The sequence below is a fragment of the Lonchura striata genome, chromosome 5 (genome assembly GCF_050655825.1).
Source record: "Lonchura striata isolate lonStrDom1 chromosome 5, ASM5065582v1, whole genome shotgun sequence".
Classification (NCBI taxonomy): Eukaryota; Metazoa; Chordata; class Aves; order Passeriformes; family Estrildidae; genus Lonchura; species Lonchura striata.
This window is the reverse complement of record NC_140707.1, coordinates 23338737-23362162: the sequence shown is the minus strand read 5'-3', so window position 1 is coordinate 23362162 and position 23426 is coordinate 23338737. Positions and strand designations below refer to the sequence as shown.

Sequence of the window (23426 nt, the reverse complement as noted above, 5' to 3'; positions counted from 1 at the left end):
TTAATGAGTGTGTGATTAATAATGAATGAATTCTACAGGCTTTGAAAATATCTGTTGACCTGTGAACTCAGGCCTCCCTTGCATAACCAGGTCCTGTTGAAAGGTTTTGCTGTCGTGCTCTGTGGTGTATGTCAGCACTGGGGGAGCTGAAGAAGGGGATAATGAGAGCTTTCACAGGGCAGCTGAATGCAATGCAAGCATTGCTTATGCTCCTGGTTTACTTTTATACCCTCACTCTTACTACTCTGGCATGTTTCACTATCCAGTGTGCATCTGGATATTCTAAAGGGATATGCACTGAAGTTACTGGAAGCAACAATAAAAGCAAAAAGCATTTTAATGTCTTTTTTGCCGTCTTTTTTTTCATCTGTTCCAAAATTTGAACTGAAGAAAACCATTACTGAATCTGTATCTTCTGTTTATATTTCTGTACATCAGTTTGGTTTTGTTTGCTTGTTACAGACCAAGTTCATATTCCAGAAGACTAAACTACAATAAAATCTTTTGATGATGAGGATGCAGTAGGCACAGGGACTGAAGTAGAATCTGAATATGAATCTCAATACTTCTTTCAATGTTATTGACTCAATATTGTGTAGAATCTATGTGTATCACTTATGTTAATCAGGTTTGAGGGTTTTTATTTTGTTAGAATTCCAAAGTAGGCCCAAACCCCACCATGATGGCACATCACGCACAGAAGCGTTGGTGGCACAACTGCTCAGTGTGAATGGTGTTTGCTGAAGCTTCAGCTCTGTGATCCAGGGCTTTTTCACTTTACTCAAGGTACTGAAAGTGAAGATCACAGCAGGTATAAGCAGTAGAAGGTGAATTTGATGGTGCAGTGCAGAAATTGTGAATCCAAGCAGCAGCATTGTGGCCCTGTCCCAGAATCTTTTAGCCCTGTGTGGAGTCCTCTTGCCAGGTTACACTTGTTCACTCAATGAAGGGTTTGCAGAATCAAACCCTTGGATTTTTTCCTTTCTCAGATCCCCATGCAAATACATCCTGGTCCTCTTCCACCTCCCAATCCAGTCTTGTTGCCCTGGATCACGTTCCTGGTGAGTACAGAAGGAAAAAGTAAATTATGTCCATGCTGCTTGGCTGTGGAAATCTGCATTTCATTTATCATTCTACACTGGACTTACCCATAACAGGAGTTCTGGACCAAGTGATGCTTTTTGTTTTTTTTTTTAAAGGATAGAATGTAGCCTGTAATATGTGGAATCTAGAGAGCTTGAACTTGGATGTGGAGTGGCTTCATCTGCATGATACTCTTTGAAAAACTAGGCCTGGCAAATGTCCCACCATTGATGTTTTTTGCTGCTAAGACCTATTTGATGTTCAAAGTTGTGTTTCTCTTTGAAATGTCTGAGGTTTTGAATTCCTTTAAAGTCAAATTTTCAAGTGCTGTAAGGCACTTCCCTTGGCCTGGGCTGATACTATTCTTTACATGAAATGATATGCAGGAGAACATTTCCTTGATGTGAATGTTTCTTCTCAGTCTAAGATGTACTCTTCAGCAGATCACACAGCTAAAAGTATGCTGTAAAAGAGTTTATCTTTTAATTGTGAGGGTTTCTAAGTGGCTGTGCTAGGTTGTCCTCTCAGCTCCAATTTCAGCTTTATGATTTTGTGTTGTGTTTGAAGTACTTGATAGGATGAAGATGATATGAATTTAGTTCTTAACCAAATATTTGCTCCTGTATCACTGGGTGACTAGATCCTCTCTGTGGAATGGAAACCATGATGTTTCCTCTCTCTTTTACCTGAATGTTTAGGCTTCTCAGGAGAGCTGCTGTCTGACCCATGTGTTCATGCTGTGCCTCACACAATGAACCACTCTCACACACCCCCTCACTCACCTGTGAGCCTCAGGGTGCAGCGGTCTGATAAGTGGTGTTTTACAGCAAGTATGGGCAGCTTCAATCTATCACTATTTCATATAAGTGTGCTGTTTTCTCCTCAGGCATTTCAAGTAGCATGAATTTTGATGAGGAAGAAGATGAGGAGGATGAAGACAGCTCCAGTTCTTCACAGTTAAACAGTAACACCCGGCCTGGTTCTGCAACGAGCAAGAAATCCAATAAGGTAAGGGGAGAGTGGTGAAGAAGGGGTGTGCAAACTGCCATGAACTGTGTGATTCCAGGGTGCACTCAGGACAGGTCTGGCTTTCTTGTTCTGTGCTTATTATGCACTAGAGTCTCTCCAAGGTGATTTACTGTGATACCTCTCAGGCTTTGCAAGAGCAAGCAATGAAAATAACGACTTGGAGAAAAGAATGGCAAATATTGTCTGAACTTGAATGAAGAGGAAGGCAAACAGTAAATATTTACCTTTCTACCTCTTGCAGGTGCTCAGAAGGATCTTTTGTTTCCATTGACTTTTTCTGGGCATTTTCCCACCCTGTTCTCTGCTACAATCTGAACAGATATTCTAAATCACAAAATCCTGCTAAACCAGCTGATGGTGCCCTGCTCTTTTATATACTGCCCTGACTTCTCATCTTTGTTAGATCTCTCTGGAGCTTAAAGTCTTGCTCCCTATCCCATTCCTTCCTTCCATTAAAGGCCACCCCTGTCCTTGAGCACAGCCTTTCTGACAGAAGGAGTGTGGTGAGATGGGAAGGTGTGAGCCAGGGTTTGCTCTGTAAGCCCTGTACAGCACTCTGTCTGTGCAGCCACCCTGTTCTGCTCCATCAGGTGGGTCTGTACACAGAGCACCAGCAAGACAATATAGCCCTTGGTTTGATTTTTTTAGAGTGCAACTTCTATGAAATGCTGTTCCTTTGTGCTTATAACCTTGTAGATGGAAATTAAAAACCCCTGAATTTTGCTTATTATTTTAGGAAGCGGCCTCAGCCCCCAGTCCTTCTACAAATGAGCCTCTCATAGATGTGGATGACCTGGAGGAGTTTGCTGTCAGACCTGCCCCACAGGGGGTCACCGTCAAGTGCAGGATCACAAGAGACAAGAAGGGAATGGACAGAGGGATGTACCCTACTTATTACCTCCACTTGGAAAGGGAGCATGGTAAAAAGGTCATAACATAACTTGAATGCCATACCAGTTGCATCTGAATATTAAAAAAAAATAATAAAAATCTGAAGGAGTCTTACAAAGAAAATGTAATCTTCTATTTTGGATACATTTTTGCTTTTGATAGATCTACCCTACAGTCTTCCCAAAGCCAAGGAGCAGTATCACTTTGATCCACTGCCTTTCTTCATATGTCTAATCTTTGGCTTTAAATAATCCATGCATGGCACCTTTATGTGACTGCCAGCAGTTGGGGCTCTCTGCATTCTGTGGCCTGAAAAGCATCCACTTTCAATTCAGTTGGAAGAGCCAGAGCAAGTTAGAATGAAACATTTAATAAAATAGATCCGATTTGATTATTTAAACCATAACTAATGGAGTGAGAGGTTGAGAAGTCATTCTCCTATACCACAATTTTTTTTTCCTGGTTTTGCTAAATCCCAGGAGATCTTCTGCTACTTTGCTTGTGATGCTTGAAGACAGAAAAATTGCTTATGATTTCCTTATATCAAAGCAGGAATTGGTGTGTGCTAACCCCTTTAGCATTCTAGAATATGTTTTTTTGCATTGCTTAGGTGTTTCTGTTGGCTGGAAGGAAACGAAAGAAGAGTAAAACCTCTAATTACCTCATCTCTATAGACCCAACTGACCTGTCTCGGGGTGGAGAGAGTTTTATTGGAAAACTGAGGTAAACAGTGATAAGTTTAGGAATTTTCTTTATATAATGTAAAGTTTATTTGATATTAAGAAGCCTGTAATCCACTGTGTCTTCTTAGCTAGAGGAACCAGTATCCAAGGCATGTTTTCAAAAACGTCTCAAGTACTTACAGGATCACATTTTATTAAAAGTCATCAGGACTGAAGCTCTTAAGTGCTCAAAGGCCAAATTCTCAAGGGTGTACCGGCACAACTTATCTTAATGGAATTCTCAGAAGTGCATGAGTACATTGTGTCTAGCCTCTATTGATATAAATACTTTGGAATGCACTGTTTCACAGTCTGAAAATCCCTTTGGCTTTGCCTGTTCCTCAAGGTCCAAATTAGTTATTTACAGGTAGTGGAATTATTTCAGAACCACGTGTTCCTTTCCTGTCTGTCCCCACGTTGTAAAGCCAGTCTGCTGTTGAACTCACCGTGGAGCCTCTGGGTGTATGTTCAGATCATCTGTGCCTGCGCTGTATTTTGCACTTCTTTCCATTGCAGTAGGAGAGATTTGATCTCACTAATGGCTTTATAAAAGTTACTCCCTATATTCTAACAGAGTTCAGTAGTCAGGTAAGAAAGCAGACAGTTTTGTAGCGAGTAAGTATATTTTAAAAACCAAGCAGACACACAAAATAACCCCACCCAAGTGTTTCCTTACAGCTTTCTTGTATTTCCTAGTTTGCAAGATGTTATCAGAAATCTCTAGCATGATGGTAAGGGACCTTTAGTATACACTTCGGTATTGTACCTTTATATTTTTGTCATTTTGCCCTTTAATCTAGGAATTGCCATGTAGCTGGGACTAGAAATAACAACTCTCCATACTCAGTATTTGCCTTTCCTCTGGGGCCACAGTGCAGTAAAGGATAGATGTTTCAGGCAGCATTGCTGACAAATGGTGATTGGATTTTCCATTTTTTTTCTTGGTAGATCAAATCTTATGGGAACTAAGTTTACAGTTTATGACAATGGAGTAAATCCAATGAAAACAACATCCAGCCTGGAGGCGAGTACCCTGCGTCAGGAGCTAGCTGCTATTTGTTACGTAAGTACTGCTCACAGGCACAGCGTGCAGGAAGGGCAGCTCACTTTCTGAAGCAGCACACTGAATTTCCTTCTCACTTCTGATTATGTAAATCAGCATTCAGACTTTGATGTAACCAGGCAGCTGATCTCCACCAGAGAAACCGGCAGGCTCAGTGCAAAGCAGAGGTGAAAAGCCTTGTGCACTGTACAGGGTTGCCCAGTTCTCACCTTTGGTGAGAAGGAGGTGTTGAAGTTCTTACATAACCCTCTAGAAAGGGCAGGATCACAGCCTGCAGGCACCACCTGAGGGAACCTCCTGAACTGGGAAGAGCTGTGCACATGGCATTACTGCTCTAAAGTATGATTGTTTGCTATGGTGTTTTGGAGGAGGCCTCTCTGATCCAAACCACTGGTGGCTGACAGCTAGGTCTGCAGCAACTGAGATTGGGATAAAAACTCTAAAACTCCTTTTTACCATGGGAAAAACCCAAGTAAAATCCAAAATTTGATTGAATGAGAGAAATCAGACTCTTACAGGAGAGTAAGTAGCATTTGTCAGGAGCAGTACAATCAAGACTTGAAGCACAGTTGCTGTTGTTTTATGATTGCTGAATGAATAACGTTTTTGGTAAGAGTGTTCTTTCTGTCCAGAAATATTTGGGCCCAAGAAAAACCCTTCCAGTGAAAACTGGTATGTACACTGCTACAGAAAGTCTTCTGGTTTCACAAATCAACAGCTTCAATAAAAATATCCAAGAATGACTTTTCTGAAGAGTTCCTGCCCAGATCTAATCAAGGATGCCTGGAAATCTGTAAGGCTGAGGTCCACCACATACCCAATGTATGCACAGAATGTGTTCCCAGAAGGGTGAACTTTGGGCTGTGGAAAGCAATGCATCTGGAAGATTTCCATGAGCTAGGAAGCTCAGAGCCATCTCTTCCGTGCAAAGTGCTGGGAGTTCTGAAGGAGGGCAGTATTAGCTGCCAGCACATTCTCTTCCTGCTGCTTAGGATGCAGTTTTAATGTGGCAGATGAGCAGATACATATCCCTCCCTTCCTATTGGATTTAAAGTTCTGAGAATTTCCAAAAACTCAGCTTGCAGGATCTAAAACGAGACTCCAGAATTTGAGGTTACTTTAACTGAAGTCTCAGTAGAAGCCCAGCAGAACATACATGTTTAATAAAGGTAGTTTTATGGCTTATGTAGGATGGCATTCCCTGGAGCCAGGCAACTAATCTGGTGCAAACTGGAAATGCAAAAAGAAAACCAAAGCAAATTAAAGAAAAAGTTATATATTGAGAAATGCAGGCATTGCTTAAGTCAACAACAAACGATACTTGAGTGGTGAACAATACCAAATAAAAAGCTGTTGTGGTCAGCAGAGGTAATTAGAAGTATGAGTGCTTGAAAACCAAACCATAGCCACTGTTTGGAGAATGGGCTGAGATAAACTGCTTTTATTTGTCTGTAATCAGCAGTTTGAAACTGGTACATTTGTATAAGAAAATTACTTTTTCCATTGATATTTTAGTACTGACGGAGTAAGGCAGCAGGCTTGCAGGTGTGCTGTGGCCAGAGGACAAAAGGAAATTTGAATTGTCTTTCATTTCAAACTAGCCAGGTTTGCTGAAGTGAGATTATTGTTCCTGGCTGCAGCAGAACCAGAGCAGAGAGTGCCAGGAAGAGCAGAGCCAAAACACCCTTGTCTTAAGGCAGTATTTTAATTCCTGCCCTGAGATTTCCCCTGCAGCAAAAGTTATAAAAACACTACCTTGAAAGTACCTCTCACTGTCCCTCAGCTCATCTGAGCAAAGTACCCATGTGGAGATCAAGCTGTACCCAACTTACTGAGCATGACCTGCTTAATCATCTCAGCAGGTGTAATTTATACAGGCAAAAGTGGTGATGCATCCGTGGCTGACTGTGGGATAAATGTGGTGGGGGCTCTCTTTGTGGAGCTCACCTTAAGATGTCTTTCAAGCAACAGGAACAAAGCTAGGCAAGGTCAGATCTTCCTCGGGTGCTGGTGACTTTTACTCCCCCTGTGTTGGCAGCCAGCATATTAATAAACCTGCAGCAGCACCTAATGGCTGTTTGCAGAATTGTTGTCAAAATTTAACCAGTGAGCAGTGAGCAGCAACTGTGGCACTGGCAGCAGGATTTTCTGTGCTGGATTCCACAGTATCTCACAGTTCAGCTTGTGTCCCATTCCACAACATTCACATTTGTATACTCTGAGGTGTGGCTCAGGTTTCAGTACAGTAGTAAGACTCTGTGTTCCTACTCAAGCCTCAATCACTTGCATTGTGCTCCTCCAGTGTTGTGAGTTCTGTGAGCTGGGCCTTCCTTGGAATAGTAACTTCTACAGAGAATTTTAAGGACAAGGCACAGCTGTATGAAACAAGCCCAGGAAGGGAAGTGACTGCAAGAAAACGGGGGTAATAAAATCGTTAATCTCCTGGGAGCTGCTGAGATATTCACCTTGCTGCTTTTATCATGGCAGCTATTGCCACTAAAGCAACATGCTTACGTAATTATTTGAAAGTATGAAATATTCTAAAGGCAGCCCTGGGGAGAAGCTCTTGCAGCCCAGTTTATTGTAAGGCTGATTGGATGGGCTAAGGCAGAGAGTGCAGCAATCCTGGGATAAGTCCTGAGCTGATAAAAATCATTGGTGTCCTGGTTGAGTCAGTTAGTACTTTGCTAGTGAGCAACATTTGTGTTCCTCTGTAAACCAAGACTGTCAGTGGCATTAAAATGGTGCAAAATCAGAATTTGGTTTATGTTCCCCTAATAATACCCTTTGTAGTCTTAAATTTCCACACACAAAAGAATGGAGGAGGGAAATAAAAGAGAAGCAGGGAGTGAGGCAGGAGGTGAAGTAATTTTAATCATTCTCCTCACATATTCCATGTTTATATAATGTCAGTTTGGTACTGTGAGTTTAGCAAAAGGGTAGCATTTGCCAGCACAGTGTGTGATAATTGGTGACGGTGGTAATTGCAACTAGTAACCATTCTCTTATCATCTGCCAGAGGTACCAATTTCAGTGTTTCTGAGTAAACCCAAAGAATATAGTGCTGTTTTTATCCTCTGCTTGCTGGGAGGGAAGTGATTCAGCACTATTATTTAATTTTACCTTCAACAATGTCTTCAACCAGTCAGCATCTAAATTAATTATGTACAGTATAACTGCAGCTCAAGGAGAAGAAAAGCTTGTAAGGCATAGCAGAGAAGCCCAAAATTGTCAGTACTTAGTGGAAAATAAGCATAAGCATGAATCTTTTCTTAGAACTTGTCCTCTGCTGAGCTGAGTCTCTCCTACTTATAAAATCTGCTGGCAGTCATACCAGTTTTCATCTTGCCATGATGCAGAACCAACTGAACTGATAACATGTTTTACTCTGCCAAAGGAGGGGACATGAATGATTCAGAAAAAAGGCAGGATCTTCCCATTAATGTGCAGATTTAGGAAGATATATGAATATGCCTGGATTGCTTCAGGAGCATGCAGTAAAATCATCCAATAGAATGTCTCTTGCATGCATGCAAATCTAAAATGAGTTGTGGAAAATCTCCAGATGATTTGCTGGAACAGGCAAAGTTATTTCAAAGGTGTGGTGATGTCAAAGCTGTGGGTATTTTAGGTGGGTATTTTCAGATGTTTCCAGTGGGTTGAGATACATGGCTTTTTCCTTGCAAAAATAGATGTGTTTTAATAAGTTTAGTGTTCCATGAAATCAGGACATTTTAATTAAAAATATAAAAGCAGAAACAGCTGAATTAATCACTTTTAAATGTCCCAGTGGTAAAAACACACCAGCTGGAGCCTAGGGGTGTCTGGTTCTTAGCATCCTGTGGTATGTTGCTGGAAACAATGGGGATGTTCTTCCTGAGATTCCTTAGTGCATCTCCAAAGCCCTTCATTTCAGTTTGACAGATGGGGAAAAAAATACACGTGACTGAAAAATCCTATACAAAACATGAGGAGATGGACTTCAAGGTGTCACTGTTTCATTCACTGGGTTAATGCTAAAACTGTGTTTTACTGGAAAATATTGCTCTTTACCTTTTCTAGTTCTCTTGTGAAAAGCTGGTCAGGAAATATCAGATCACTTTTGATGGAAGAATTTGTATTTTCCATGGGTTTATTTTTGATGCCCATGTGGTTTCTTTACTTTCCCTGTCTTCATAGCTAGAAAATTTGCCATTATGCTAATGTGTTTGGTTCTTTTACCGTGGTCATTTCTAAGCAAACTTTGAAAACCACAGCACTGCTATCAGATGTTCTGACTAGCATTTTGTTTGCTTTTGTGCTGGCTCTGGAATAAATGGAGCTGATCCCATATATTTAATTTTGTCTCACATCAATATGTGTGTCTACATTTTATGATTTTTAAATTGCAACTACTTTATTTTGGGATCTAGCAGTAGCCAAGCAATCTGGTTAATTCATATCCTTTCTTAACAAAGGGATCTTAAAAAAAAATTACATTAAGGTTCCTGGCAGCCAGTGTTAGGAGTGTTTTTGGAAACCTCTCTATTTCCATTTTTCCTGTTGTCGGAGCTTCTAAGACAAAGCTAGAATGTTTGGCAGTGCCAGTGAAGGTGGGAGTTTCAAGATGTTTTTTGAGTTGACTAACAAATAAGTTCCCTGGGCTGCCACAGTGCCTATCTGCTGAAAAAAATTAACTTTAAAATAAAAACATGATGAAATCTTTTCTAAACATTTTTAGGAAACAAATGTCCTGGGGTTTAAAGGACCTCGTAAAATGAGCGTGATCATACCAGGAATGAATATGGATCATGAAAGAGTTTCCATCAGACCACGAAATGTAAGTTTTATCAGCAGCCAGCACTAAGAATTACTTGAATTCTTTTTCAGGTAGAGTTGGGGTTTTTTATTTGCATTTCTGAAGGCCTAGAAGTTAATAAAATAGTATTCAAGCAATTGCAGAACAACGGGAGGTGTGACTACTTATGTTACTCACAAAAGCTTTACAAATAAAGTATTTTGATAACAAAAGGTACAACTAATCTTTATCAAACTTCGGAAAGGACTCAAATGCACATTTGCATTTAGATCCTCACAGTTCTCAGTTTCATTTATTGAAGTTTTGACGGTTGAGAATTTAGTCTTTGGGCCAGGATTGATGAATTTTTTCTTCTCTGCTAATGTGTTTTTTATCATGTGAGCATGTTAAACTGAAGAGTGTATCTGTGGTGTGTGCAGGAACATGAGACACTTCTTGCAAGGTGGCAGAACAAAAATACAGAGAGTGTCATTGAGCTGCACAACAAAACCCCAGTCTGGAATGATGACACCCAGTCCTATGTTCTGAATTTCCATGGTCGAGTCACCCAGGCCTCGGTGAAGAACTTCCAGATTATCCATGACAATGATCGTAAGTGGAGCTCTCTGCCTGTAAGGTGTAGGAACAGCACTGCATGCACAGTCTGGGAGGGATTCAGGTTGTCACCTGAGCAGGTTTAATTGAGATCTGTATAAGAGGCTTCAACAGTCTGCACAGAAGCCATCATCTCCCTGTTCTTGGAAAAAGCACTTTTTATATGCGTCACTTTTTTTGACGCTAACAAGTCTTGCAACCCTTTATCACTCAAGCTGTCCTTGCTTCTCGCTCTGCTATCAGCACACCCACTTGCATGAATAAGTGCTGTGAAGTTTGATGAGTGAGCATGTTTGGGTGGTATTTCGTTGCTCTGGGACAGGGGGTAGGGTTTATTATTATTTTTTAGTGAGGGCTGCAAACAACAGTAATGCTTTTTGCCTTTCCTGACCTTTCTGGCAGCTGACTACATCGTGATGCAGTTTGGCCGCGTGGCTGAGGACGTGTTCACCATGGACTACAACTATCCAATGTGTGCACTACAAGCCTTTTCCATTGCCCTTTCCAGTTTTGACAGCAAGCTGGCTTGTGAGTAAAGGGGCGTGGGTGAGCATCCTCTCGAAGGAAGCAGTTTACCATATGATTCCCAATTCCTGCTGGTGTCGCTTATGGTCCATACTAAAAAGGTCAGGGAAAAATACAGTTGTGGAGGACCACTCTGTTGCTGAAGAGAAAGTAAAAGGAATCTTCTAAAAATTCAGGACATTCAGGAAATTATATTTTCCTTTTTTTTTTTCTGTCATATTTTTCTGGAAGTGACATCAAGTTTTTGTAAATAGGAGTTGTTTCTCACGTCCCTGGTTATGTTATGGGTGTGTGCCATGATGTACTGTACCGTGGCTCCTGTAGCACCATGACAGTGGTGTCTTTTTTAAAAATCCAGAATGGGCGTGAGCGCTCCAAAAGTTTCTTTTTACATTTAAGAATCATTCCAAGGCTGCAATCGTACCTCAAGGTTGCATTCCTGCATCAACTAATCAGAGCTTCACATCATCCAGCATAATAGAAAGATGAGGAAAAAGATGCACTTTTTTTTTTTTTTTTTTTTTTTTTTTTTTTTGATTGTGCAAGGATCTCATGTAGTATAAAGCCGAGTCTGAAGGTTGAAAACCTCTACTGGACTGAACTTGATGCATTGCTATTGTACATGTAGTAGGGCATGATGAATTTTAATTGCAGTAGGAGGGAATGGAGAAGTGGAAAGCACAAAATAATGTTGCACAAGTCACTTGAATTCTAAGCTGTCATTATGTTTTAACATCTACATGCTTTTTAATTTGTTTCAAATGGAAATGTATTTGCAGTACAGAAAGGGAAAAGGAAAACATCTTGATGCCAAGAAAGCATAACTTATGTTGAATTTGGCATTTTGTAGGCTGGGAATTTATATCCTTGTATTGCTGTGGTAATTCAAACACATATTTTGTATGAAGTGATATAAACAATTGGATAAAGGCACTCTGCAGAGAGTCTGATTATTTTGAACAGGCTGTGTAAAGCTGAGGAAGGTAAATGGAAATATTTTATTAAATTTGTCTGGCCTTTTGAGCTTTTACAATTTGTTGATCTCATTTTTTGAACTTTGAGCAACAGCCACTTTTCATATTTATTTCCCATTGTAAGAATGCTTGAAATCAATTGAAACTGTGTATGTTGTTCTCTGATGTAAACGTGCCAGCTACTGAGCTAAATCCTTCTAGGCAAATCTAGTGTATGCTGCATACAAATGAGACACTGGCAGGACACAGAATAGCTTAAAATAGTGCAGATTTTGCATTTCCATTTTTCTGATCTATCTGGAATATATAAACAAATACCATTTCAAAACAAAACACAAGCAAAGAACAAGCCATTGTTATCTTCTGTCCTGAACATTTCAAAAGCCAGGAGCTGCATCTTGAAAGCACATTGTAAAAATAATGGTCACACGTCTTTAAAAATAATGCTCTTGCTGCCATTTTCTGTGCAATGTTGTCCAGAATGGCACTCAGAGTAATGGAATTTATGGTCACCAGAAGGGTGTGGAAATGTGAGTGAAGTAGTAGCTGTGTTTTATACTGTGTGTATTCAGACCCTCCTTTTATTCCTTATAAACTCCTGTACTGCACAACCAGAGATTATATGATGTAAAAATGAGATAAAATCTGACTGTCTCATAGTTGACAGGCCCTTTTTGACTGTAGGGGACCGGCCATAAAACTCTCCTCAAGGTTGTGCCATTTGGACTGTATCATTTCAACTAACTAAAGAAATATGCTCTCTTCACCTTTGCCTTCAGCTTTCCTTCCCAGTATACAGACAAAGGAATTTCAGATAAGAGATGAAAATAAATAATTACCAGCATTTTTTTTCTAATATTTTAAACAATCTCTGGGAAGAAAGTCTGCTGGCTTTAAACAGTGTTTTATTGGTAGACTCAGCATATCAAATATTCTCTTTAATTAACAGGAAGCTCTGTCTTTTTTTTTTTTTTTTCCCCTCACCTTTTTGCAAGGAGCCTTTCCATGCAATGGTATAAAATGGAAAGACACCTTTTGTTTGAGAGAAAGGAGCATGGGTTCCCTCCATGAATGATCCAAGTGCTGAGTCATGAGCTGCAGGGCGATTCTTTGGTTTTTCACTGTAGCTGGTGGTTTCCCACAATTTCACATCCCCATGTGTCATCTCACTGTGGATTTAACACAGAAGGCCCTTAGGCCTTTGCTTACCTCATATCAGCCTTTAAAAACTAGCTCGCAGTGATCACCAGAATTTTTTGTTGGCTCTACTACAAAAGCAGTCGGAATTGCCAGTGCTGTTATTTGGGTGTGATGTGGATTTGAAGAGCTCTGCAGCAGGGGAATGGCTGGATCTGCATGGCTCGAGTTCTGTGCCTTGCCAGTCACACGCTTCCTTTAGAGCCTGAGAAAATGGCACCTGACACGGTTTTCTGCCTCTCTCCGGGCACAAGCTGTGCCAAAGGAACTGAGCGTCTCCTGGTGCAAATGCACAACCTGCTGGCTTTAGTGGAGCTGGTTTAGGAAGGGTTATTTTTAACCCAGATCGTAACAATGGTCCTGACTCACATCATGGTCCCCCCCAGGGAATTGGCATGAAAGGAAACTCATGTGCAGTGAACTCCTGCACAAGGGTGAGGATGAAGGGCTGGGGAAAGGCTGCGAGTTCAGCATCTTGGGACAATTCTGCTGCCAGCACATTGTGTAACTTCACTCTCACTGCATGTTCTTCCCAGCCAGGTATTTTTTTTTAACCTGTAACCATGCCAGGAGGAAAGGGGTGACTCAAATTCCCATCATCTGGACAGAATCGTTCGGGGCCATCAGCCAACGAGCTGCTGAGGGAAAAACTCCCCACAATAAATCGAGGTCACTAGAGGGGGATGTTAACTTGGGACTGGGAATGAGGAACTCTCATTAAATCTGGTTCAGTTAGAATAGGATTTGCTCCTGATGCCCTTTGCCAAAACCCTAATTCCTCACTATTGTTGAGCATGGTACTGGGTTTGACTCACTTGGCCTTCACCATCTGCTCTGGAAGCAGTTTCAGCAATTAATTTTGAATCTATATAATTTCTGATAGATAATTTTTCCTGGATATTTTCTGGTAAAGGTTATGTGCAAGGTGATGCCACAAGCTTTCCAGCACATCTCTAAATTATGTCCTCTTAACTTCAAAGGTCAAACCAGGTTCTTAGCAAAGAGTCATACCTGAAATTACATTTTCCTCACAAAATTGCATTTTCTTCCCCATCAGTAATAAAATCTTGGTACTAGTAAGTATTTTCAGAGGCATGTGCACACTGAAGTAGCCAAGGAGTAGTTGGTGGTACACTCCTGTTAGTAACTTCTGCTGGGCCTGCATTCAGTGTGCAGCAGGGCATAACCTTGTTTATTCAGTGTGACAAAGAATAGAATGGCCCCAAGCTGTGTATTTCCTTCACACAATCTTAGTGAATGCCTGGATACGGTAGATTTAATGTTATTTAAAATCCCAATATTGATGATTTTTTTGCATCTGCTGTTGATTTTGGCAGAGTTGTAAACAAATTCCTTGCCTGAATTGCTTATGGGCAAATGCTGCATGCTTTAATGAGAGTTCTTAATCTAACTTGTCACTCTGTTTACATCAAACAGTTTCTTCCTGGCCCTTTATCTAATTTTCTTCATCTCTGATGTTCTGTTTCCTTCTCATTCTCTTTACAATTCCTTTATCTGCTCTTCAAGGATGTGCAGCTCAAAGGTGTTTGACAATATTGCTCAGTGATCTCTCCACAGATGAATAATGCCTTTGGTGCACATTCAGTGATGCTCCTACAATGGAAGCCTTATCAGAGGGGTGAATTTGGCCCTTTGGCTTTTCAGTAGAGTAAATTAACACATTAAAAGGTAGCAGATAAAAAAGCTTGCCTAAAATATAATCAGAATTTTTCTCAGTAAACATTCAGTTTTCCAAAGCATTGGTTGCAAATCAGTGAGCAGAGCTGTCCACAAGCCTGGAGGCAGGCTGTTAGATTCCCTTTGTAGTGCTGCCTTATTTTTCCTTCTTTTTTTTTTTTTTCCCAAAAGGTTGAAAGTGATTTTGTGAACTGAATTGTGTTGGTGGCCTAAAATAGTTTATTTTTTAGAAGCGAGTCATCGCTCTGTTCCTTTTGTAGGATAATATATAGCACATAAAACAGTAGTGTCATAGGCTCTTTTTATAAATTCTGCTGTTAAAAAATCAGTGATAATGTTTTTGTAATAATTACTGGGCAAATCTCTTCAAGTTGCCTTATAATAGTGCTGGAGCTCCCAGCTGGCTGTGCTCATGAGGTCCTAGCACTGAAGGAGTTGGAGTGAAGTTCTGTAATAAAACCTGGTGATTGCACAATTGAAAAATATCATTGTGGAGTCAAATGACACCACAGAATTTTATCAGTCATGGGGAACCAATGCCATCAATTCAAACTTTCTGAGGTTTTGCTCCCTTGTGGTGAATAAAGGAGGGGCTTTAAACAAGCAGAGATACCTTCTCACTCTTAGAGTGAGCTCTCTAAAAGTATTGGGCATTAGACCTACTTTTCTGCTATTAAAGTCTTACCCCTACCTGGGTGATGCCCATTAAAAAAATCAGAACATCAATCCAGTCCATACTATGGAAAATCATTCTCAGTTCTTGTGTCATAGCTTTTTACAAATTTTATTATTAATTAATTTGTGATTTCACATAAGGATAAAACAAGGATGGGGAAAGAAGAGTTTTTGTCCTGAAGGGATGATGAGTCTAGAGCAATATCAGATTATTTTGGTTTTCTTTATTGTAGTAGGACAATACGTGGGGTTGCCTGGTGTTTTGGGCAGAGGACGTTTCTCCTAATATATTGCAGGTGTCAGAGGGAAGATTTTGGATTTGATCCTGTGACATTCTAACTATTTGCCCCACACTATCCCATTGCTCTCCTAAAACATAATTTTGAGATTTTTTCCTGCTTTTACAGAAGCCTGTGCTCACCAATCAGATATCTTTGCTTGGCAATTAAGGACAGCACAGCAGTCACCTTTAATAGAATTATGGGCTGATGACTCAGATTTCTCAAAAGGCCTCATTTTGATTACTAGAATAAAGTAGTTTTATACATATAAATCTTGCAGTAGAATTAATCTAACTGTAAGTGCAGGCTTCTCTTGTATGTGCTACTTAATGCAATCAGGTTCCTGTTGTTCCTCATGTACAAAAAGTACCTTCCAGGGTTCTGCTCTGTGAGTGTTTGAAATTAATTATGTAGGTTGCTTGCCAAGGAACTAAGAAAAGAATTTGCACAACTATCTCAATGCTTTGGTGTTTTGCTATGGACTATAGCTCAGTAGCTGATACTCACAAATGCCTGTATATTGGATGAAAATGCATTAAAACTTATTTTGTATGTTGTATTTTATTTAACTGCCTATACATTTTCGATTAACCTTTTTCAGTAAGGGTATGTCTGTCTATACCTGCACTGAGAAGATTTGAATTAAGTGGCTTTTCTGAAACTCTTTAATGGAACCAGTACCCTGGTTTGCTGAATGGCTCTAGGAAGAGGACACTGTTCAGAAAAATTATGCACACATTTTTGAGAGAAAACCTTCCCTATTCACATCATAATTGGATTATACAATAACACTGGAAGCTTATCATGGTTTTATTTAAGTCTTCAATGGCAGTTTGAAAATTACTCTGACAAAAGCTTGTTAAGCACACAGACTGTAACAAAGTCCTGCTGGAGAGTCAGAACCTCACAAGTACCTGGAATACTTGTGATCTATTCTGTGCTTGTGTACAGGCAAAAAAAAAAAAAAAAAAAGTCCTGAAGAGTCAAAATCTGTGTTAAAGTCAACACAGTCTTCTAGGCTGATTCAACACAGGCCTAGGGATTGGGTCACCTGGGCTTTAATCCCAACGGAGTGTCTGACTGTGTGCAAATCTTGGAACCTCTTTGTGCCTCACTTCCAATGGGTTGAATGGAACTCCTGGGTTTTGGCCTGGCTGTGTCCATCTCTGCTCTGCTGAGAGGATTTCCAGGAGTGCTTTGAGGCTGGTGCATGACAGGTGGTGTTGCTGTGCTCAGAACTCAAGTTAACACTCCCTGAACCAACCAAAATATGAAGTTTTCTGCTTTTTAAGTAGAAACCACGTAACTGACCAATCTCCTAGGATCAAATCTTGATGCTGTTGAATTCTTATCAAGGATTTAAGTGAGGCTTCATTTTTTTTTACCTCGTGTTATTTTTGGTTACTAAAAGTGCAGAAAAAAACAATAAGGGCAAATCATCTGATACACTTTTCCTTCTGACAGTATGTGTTGTTGGTTGTGTTTTACTTCCCAGCATCTGCTGTTTTAAAACTATTATTCCTGAACACATTGCAGAGGTTCAGTTAATGCAATCACCTATTTATGCTTTTATGTAGCAAACTGAGACACTTGGCAATTGTGCTGCAAATTGCCTTTTTCTATTTTTGTTTGCTTTTTTCCTTTCCCTTGGATGTGACTCAGTTGTTCAGAACTATTGTTACTGCCCCCTTTGACTCTGTCATGCACATCTGATTTAAAAATAATGAGCCTCATGATTTCTACCTTTATACTACCTTTATACTCAGCTGGGATGTTTACAGTGTTTCTCACATTTCACCCTGCATCTGTGGCTTCTTAGTGAGGCTGTCCCAGTTGGCACTATGCCATTAGAAGTGTCAGTAATTTATGAAGTGTAAGAGTAATTCTCAAAGTAACAGAATGTAATTTATAAACATTTTTATAGATTTTAACATTAAATCTAGCTAGGTTTAATGCTTACAGTTTGGATGAAATTGCAAGGAGGTTATTTGTTCAGAATTTTCTTTTCTTAAGCTTGGTTTGCAGCTTGAGTTTGCATTTAGGAGATATAGTAAGCTTTAGTAAGCTTCTGATCCTGCAGCTCCATGCAGATTGCCAGACTGTGACTGCAGCAAGCTGTCAGAGTGATGAGGACACACTAAGTGATGACAATTCCAAAGTCCTGGCAAGAGTGCACTTCTTAACGCTCTTAGGCACTCTTGAGCATCATGTAGGTAATCATGTACCTTTCCTATATTGACTTACTTACCAAATAACAGCAGGAATATTTTCACTCCTTTTGAATTTTAAATTATTTTTTTAAGGCCTACTATCTAGGTAAGTGTAATCTTAACATTTACTCTTGATGTGCTGGAAAATTACATCATGAGATCACTTATTTTGCCACTGCACAAAATCTCACCAGTACACGAAACCAGAGTGTGTTGGGTGGGCTTTGGACACTGCTCATGGAATCAGTAAGGTTGGAAAAGACCTTCAAGACCATCAAGTCCAGCCTTTGATGTTCAGTGTTCACAAAAGTTTAGGAGCCCTGGCACCTCATAGCAGGAGGTCTTCATTCCTGAAGTCTGAGTCAGAAGAAGATAACTCAATTATTACCATCCTGTTCTCTTCCCTAGGGAGAATCTCCTGGCCTTCTAGAAGTAGAACTTCTTTGATCCTGATGTGTCTTTAAATATTACAGCATTTTTAAGTTATTTTAAAAATATTTTCAAAGATGTGGTTTAAGCTCAAATAAAATAGTCTTTCAAGTAGTTAGAGGTGTACCAAGTGGGCTTGGTTTAGAGGCAGCTGCTTTTTCCAGCAATTTCCTCAGCTGTTGTATGAGCAGAGCTTGATAGTCCTGCTGGAAAAAAGCATAACATAGCTATTATATTATATGTATATGTATATATATATATATATATATATATAAGCATATTATATAATAATATGCTTTCCTTGGATTTTGCCTAACAATGCTGCTGGTTTGTGCACCACGACATTTTCTGAAGGGCAGAATTTCCAGTACTAAACACAAATAGAGCTGTGTTTTCTAGTAAAGACTCTGCCTCATTTCCTGTTGCCTTACATGTGGTTTGGTATTTGTTACTAAAAATATAAACTTTTCACCCAAGAAAAAAAAACAGGATTTCTAGACAAAATCACTGACATTTAGTGCTGTATGGCTGGATTGGCAGAAGGCTTTTTTTCCCAATCAGGAATGTTATTATTCCTTACTGTTCCAGCTGTTGCCATGGGTGAGCACTAGGAGACAAAGGGTCTTCATTTTGAACTTCATCCTGAAGACTAAACAGTTCCACTTTAGAATACTGGCAAAGCAAACCATGTAACTACAGAGTTTTCATCAGGCAACTAAGTTGCACTGAAATTTTCATGCAAATTAATTTATGAGAATGACTTCAAATAACATGGGAACACTGAACAAGTGTCAGGAACTGAAAAGTTGCTCAGCAAAATATTTAAATCAAGCCCACTGAGTTTTCCTAAGTAAAAAAAAAAAAAACAACAAAAAAACCAACCAAACAATAAAAACCCACCCACAAACAAACAATGAGGCTCTATTTCATTCCTAATTGTATTTAGTTGGGGATTCAGTGTTTTATAAAAAGAATGAAAAGAAATTTTGTATACTGTTAATTCTAACTTCTGTTTTAAAGTAGGGCTGCAGCAGGGATGTGTAGTCTTACAAGATTTCTAACAGTGTCACTTCATCACTTCAAAAAGCTGATTGTGGAATATAGCTCTAACTAAGGAATTCTCAAGAATTACTGAATCCAGTGATACTATGACAAGGTTTTTTTTGGTTTTCTTTTCTTTCTGAAAAACCCCAAGCCTGTTTTCAAAAGCACCATTTATTCTGTCTTTTGGACTACACTGCAAAAGTCCATGAGGTTGAATTCCTATTTGGTATCACTTCAAATACTTTCTTGCAGGTGGTAGATGCTTTTCAGCTTCATGGTAATCTGTGTTACTGAAATTCCTTGTTTTGCTTTAATTTCCCTGATTTTTTGTTTTTTTTTCCATCCCACCTATAACCTTCTCTTCTTTCTAATGTGTAGGTCTTTCCATATGGGGGACACTCCAGAACACTAAGTCAGCGAAAGCTCTATAAAGTCAATATCTGTGAATTAAAGTGTGTTAAATCCCTGTGTATATGTTCTCATTTTGAAGTAGGGTGGCCTTCAATTCTGGTTGCATAATCTTCCACTTGGGTATTCATCAGGTTGGGCAGTTCAAGGTTGTTGGGGAATTTTAAAGTGGTTAACAGGTTTCAGACCAAGCCCTGGTGAACGTGTAAAGGGATTTGCCCCTCTGCACTCTCAGGGTGGCACTTAGGATTTACTGTACCACATTTTTTGGCTTCCTGAACCCAAAGCTCAGCACCTGCACAGTAGAGGCCACATTTCCCAAGTCCTGTTTTCCTACTGCAGTTGTTTTCAGCACTCTCTGATTTATTGCCACTTGTATGATGAATTTAAGATTCTTGACAACAGTGTGCTTTCTGCTTGGGATTTTGTGGCTGCCAGGATGCTGTACTAGTGTAGCAGAGCTTGACTCTAGGAGCATGATGTAAACAATGCCCATAGAACTAGGTTTATTTTACAGTGCCCATCGGAGGGTATGCTTGTTTCTCAGAAAATAATCTTCCTTTCTCTTTTTCTTCCTCATTTCTTTCTGCCTGGATCTGGAGGATGAGAGCCCCTGTTAGCATTCATGCAAGCCATGTCAGAAAAGCACACACAGCGGGTTTCTCACGGAGCCATGCAGCTCTCACATGCTCACTGTCACGCTGCTCTGTCACAGTGCATGTTTGTCCCCCTGTGCTGTCCCCTACCTTGTGTGTCTGTCACCACTCAGAGGACACGGCTGCAGAGACTTGCATGGAAGCTTAGCAGAGAAAATGCTGAACCGAAGCCATTAAATTACAGCTCTCCCAATCCTGAAGAAAGAGCTCCTCCTGAAGGCAAAACCCGGGACCTGAGGCTCTTTAAGTTACTTGAACTTTCCTTGTGTTCACATTGCATTTCAGAAGAGATCACCTTGTTGTTATACTTGCACTATTTTGAGCCCTAAACCCAGAAAAAGGCAGCACAGAATCCAAGGAGTGCAGTTGCAGAGAAGCAAACCCAAGTGCAAACAAGCTTCCTTTGCAGATGTGGAGGAAGTCCAGCATGCAGGCTGGGCAGTGGGATGTGCTGGGAATGGCAGGAGGGTGATCCCCTGCCAGAGAATGAATGGGCACACTGGCACTGCTTGGAGGGAGTCATGGGTTCAGTGTTCAGTGATAGACTGATGGTCACTGCTTATGTTGTGTTATATTGGCAAGAAGTCAGCCCATACTACTTGTTTCTCATCTAAACTGCTTGATTTCTGTACATATTTCTTCATTATATCATTTTTCACTCATTTATTTCCATGTCAGACCTAATCCCCAGCCTGCTGGTGTAGCCAATGTTTCTTTCTAACTTCTGTTGTGTCTCCATAATGCCACACTTGTGTGTCCCTGCCAGAGTCCTCATGTCTTCTTGTCTTTGTTTAAATGTGGGCTTAACTGGATCACAAATATTGGACATTATTGGCATGAACACTTCAGAAAATTTGATTTGGAAGGGAGGCCAAAATTTGCTCTTACCTACATCCCATGAAGACCTGTTGACACTCAAAGGGGGGATCTAGAATATCTGTTGGTGAAGAATATTCACCTTTTCCATTAAATGTGCTGCCAAGTTCAGTGATGTCATTACTGCTACTCCACAAAGCATCTAGAAAAAACAAAACCTTGCCCATGATTTAAGGGTGGAACTGAACCTGCACAAGAACCAGCAGATTACAGGGAGTTTCCCTAAGAAACAAGGTCAACAAGAAACAAACCTCTTACTTACAGAGGCATACTGAAAAACATGTATAAAAAAGATGAATATTGGAGCTTTAATGATTTTTTTATTATCTTAAAAGTGTAAACATCTTTTCTGGTGATTGAAACTAAGTTTATTTCAAATTCAAATCCTGTACTTAGTGACAGAAAAATCAGGCCCTCTGACAGTTTTATGCAAAGTATAAATGGGACATACATACATGCCCAGCAGGATTGTCAGTTTTAAGTGTGGGATGGGTTTAGTGTATGACTTTTCCAACATTTTCTAGGTTTAGATGTGCAAACATTTGTGCACACATGCATATCAATATGGATATAATCTTAAGAACTTAACTCCTTTGGTGATATCTTCTTTCCCCTCTGTTCAGTGAGAGCATAAACCATGTTGTTAGTTTGCCTTGGGGTTAATAATTGCAAAATATCTCTGAAAAAGTCAGTTACTTGAAATTTTTTTTTAAATAATTTTGAGCAAGTGAATTTTTTCTCTTGAAAAGATTACAAAAAGTTGTTCTCTCTCATGCTTTCCATGTGAGTATCTATTACAGAGAACCATTTGCTTTTCCTTTGAGCTGACTTTTCAGTGGGATTCATCCATGCAGTGAGCCAATCTTTACCCCATGATCACAAGACTTGGGTTTTTGTTTCTCCTTTTTGAACAATTTCTTACACTCAAAAACAGGGAAATAAAACAAAAAATGTCTGTGGAGGATGTTTTGTAATTTGTTGCACCTCCAGAAGTATCTAGAAGTATCTCAGAAAGTAAATACTCTAGAGGTGGTTTGTTTCTGAGAGCTCCACTGAGCTGATTTGGTACTTTCCAATGCTGTCTTCATCCAGCTCATGACAGTCTGAAAGATCCAGTGTTTGGGAGCAGCTGTAGAAATACTAATTTTAGAATATTTTGAGAGTATATCTGCCTGTAAAGAAAAATAAGCTTTTTTTCTGACTTGTTTACTTAAATTTCAAGAAGTAGAAAATGTGCTACATGAATGTTTCTGTCCCTAGAAAATGAAAAAGCAGATTAGTTATTTTTATTTTTATTTTTTTTTATTTCCACAGTAAAAATTTTCTGATTTATCTCTTTGCCTTTCTTAAATAAACCAATGTTATACAGTAGCATTTGAATATGTTATGGTCTGTATTGTCTTTACATTATATGGGGTTTTAAAGAACGGAATCTATCAAATTTGACAAAAAATGACCTAATCATGAGAACTAATATTTAACCAGACATGTTTTTTCACCATAGCTGTAACATGTCAGGCTTGCTTGCACACTAGACTGTCTTGGCCTGTTTTGAGTAGCCAGGCATCTCTCTTTTTCTTCAGACTTTAGAGGGTTTTAGATAAAGCTGCAAGAATGTGCTTTTGCAAATTAAATTTTTTTAAAGAAACTCTTTGGAATTCTGGAGTAAATGTATTTATTTACCACTATGTGCAACGACTGATTTTAGTGTTTGTGACTACAGAACACTGTGCAGAAATATTAAACTTACTTTGTTTGAAACAATAATGTCTTTCCCTACCCAAGGTCAGAAACACCTCAATAAATGACTTCCACTGGATATGGAATTATTTGACATAAGGAGTTTCCAGTGCCATTTAAACTTTATTTTTGCAATTTCCTCTGTCATGAACAATATAGTTTGGGTCATCTTGCACTTGGGCAGGTGGTTGATCCAAACAGAAAGGAGCAGTGGTCTGTGAGCACTATCTGAGAAAAAGTAGGGGTGTCTCTTTACTCTTTAGGAATCTGTGTCTCCTCCAAAAAACTGATGAAGTTCCAAAGCTGAGAAAAATCACTTGACAGACCAGCCTTTCCAGCTGTGTTTGGGATGCTCAGTCTGTCTGATCTGGTGTTGCATTCATTTGCTTTGAAATACATGGTCGGTATAAAACCATTGATATGTAGATGATATTCTAACTCTTACTCTCAATGTTTGTGATACATGAGGTTAGAAACATAGGATTTTATTATTTTTATTAGAATTTGCAAGTAAATGTCATTTAAATAGAAGA

At 39.6% G+C, this 23426-nt stretch overlaps 1 protein-coding gene across 10 annotated transcripts in view; it reads left to right on the top strand.

The window, feature by feature from the left end:
- Window positions 1-22524, top strand: part of TUB (TUB bipartite transcription factor) — a 144331-nt gene extending 121807 nt beyond the window's left edge. For 5 of the 10 annotated variants that reach the window (XM_031505069.3, XM_077784281.2, XM_077784282.2 and 2 more), the window contains 8 exons: window positions 990-1061; window positions 1970-2091; window positions 2849-3040; window positions 3614-3726; window positions 4674-4788; window positions 9509-9607; window positions 10006-10177; window positions 10583-22524. In XM_031505069.3, coding sequence (XP_031360929.1) covers window positions 990-1061; window positions 1970-2091; window positions 2849-3040; window positions 3614-3726; window positions 4674-4788; window positions 9509-9607; window positions 10006-10177; window positions 10583-10716 — 1019 coding nt within the window. In that variant the 3' untranslated portion in view covers window positions 10717-22524. The remainder of the gene's footprint in view (window positions 1-989; window positions 1062-1969; window positions 2092-2848; window positions 3041-3613; window positions 3727-4673; window positions 4789-9508; window positions 9608-10005; window positions 10178-10582) is intronic. The other 5 variants (XM_021529503.4, XM_085581422.1, XM_021529502.4 and 2 more) reach the window with 1 other exon arrangement.
- The last annotated feature ends 902 nt before the right edge of the window (window positions 22525-23426 follow it).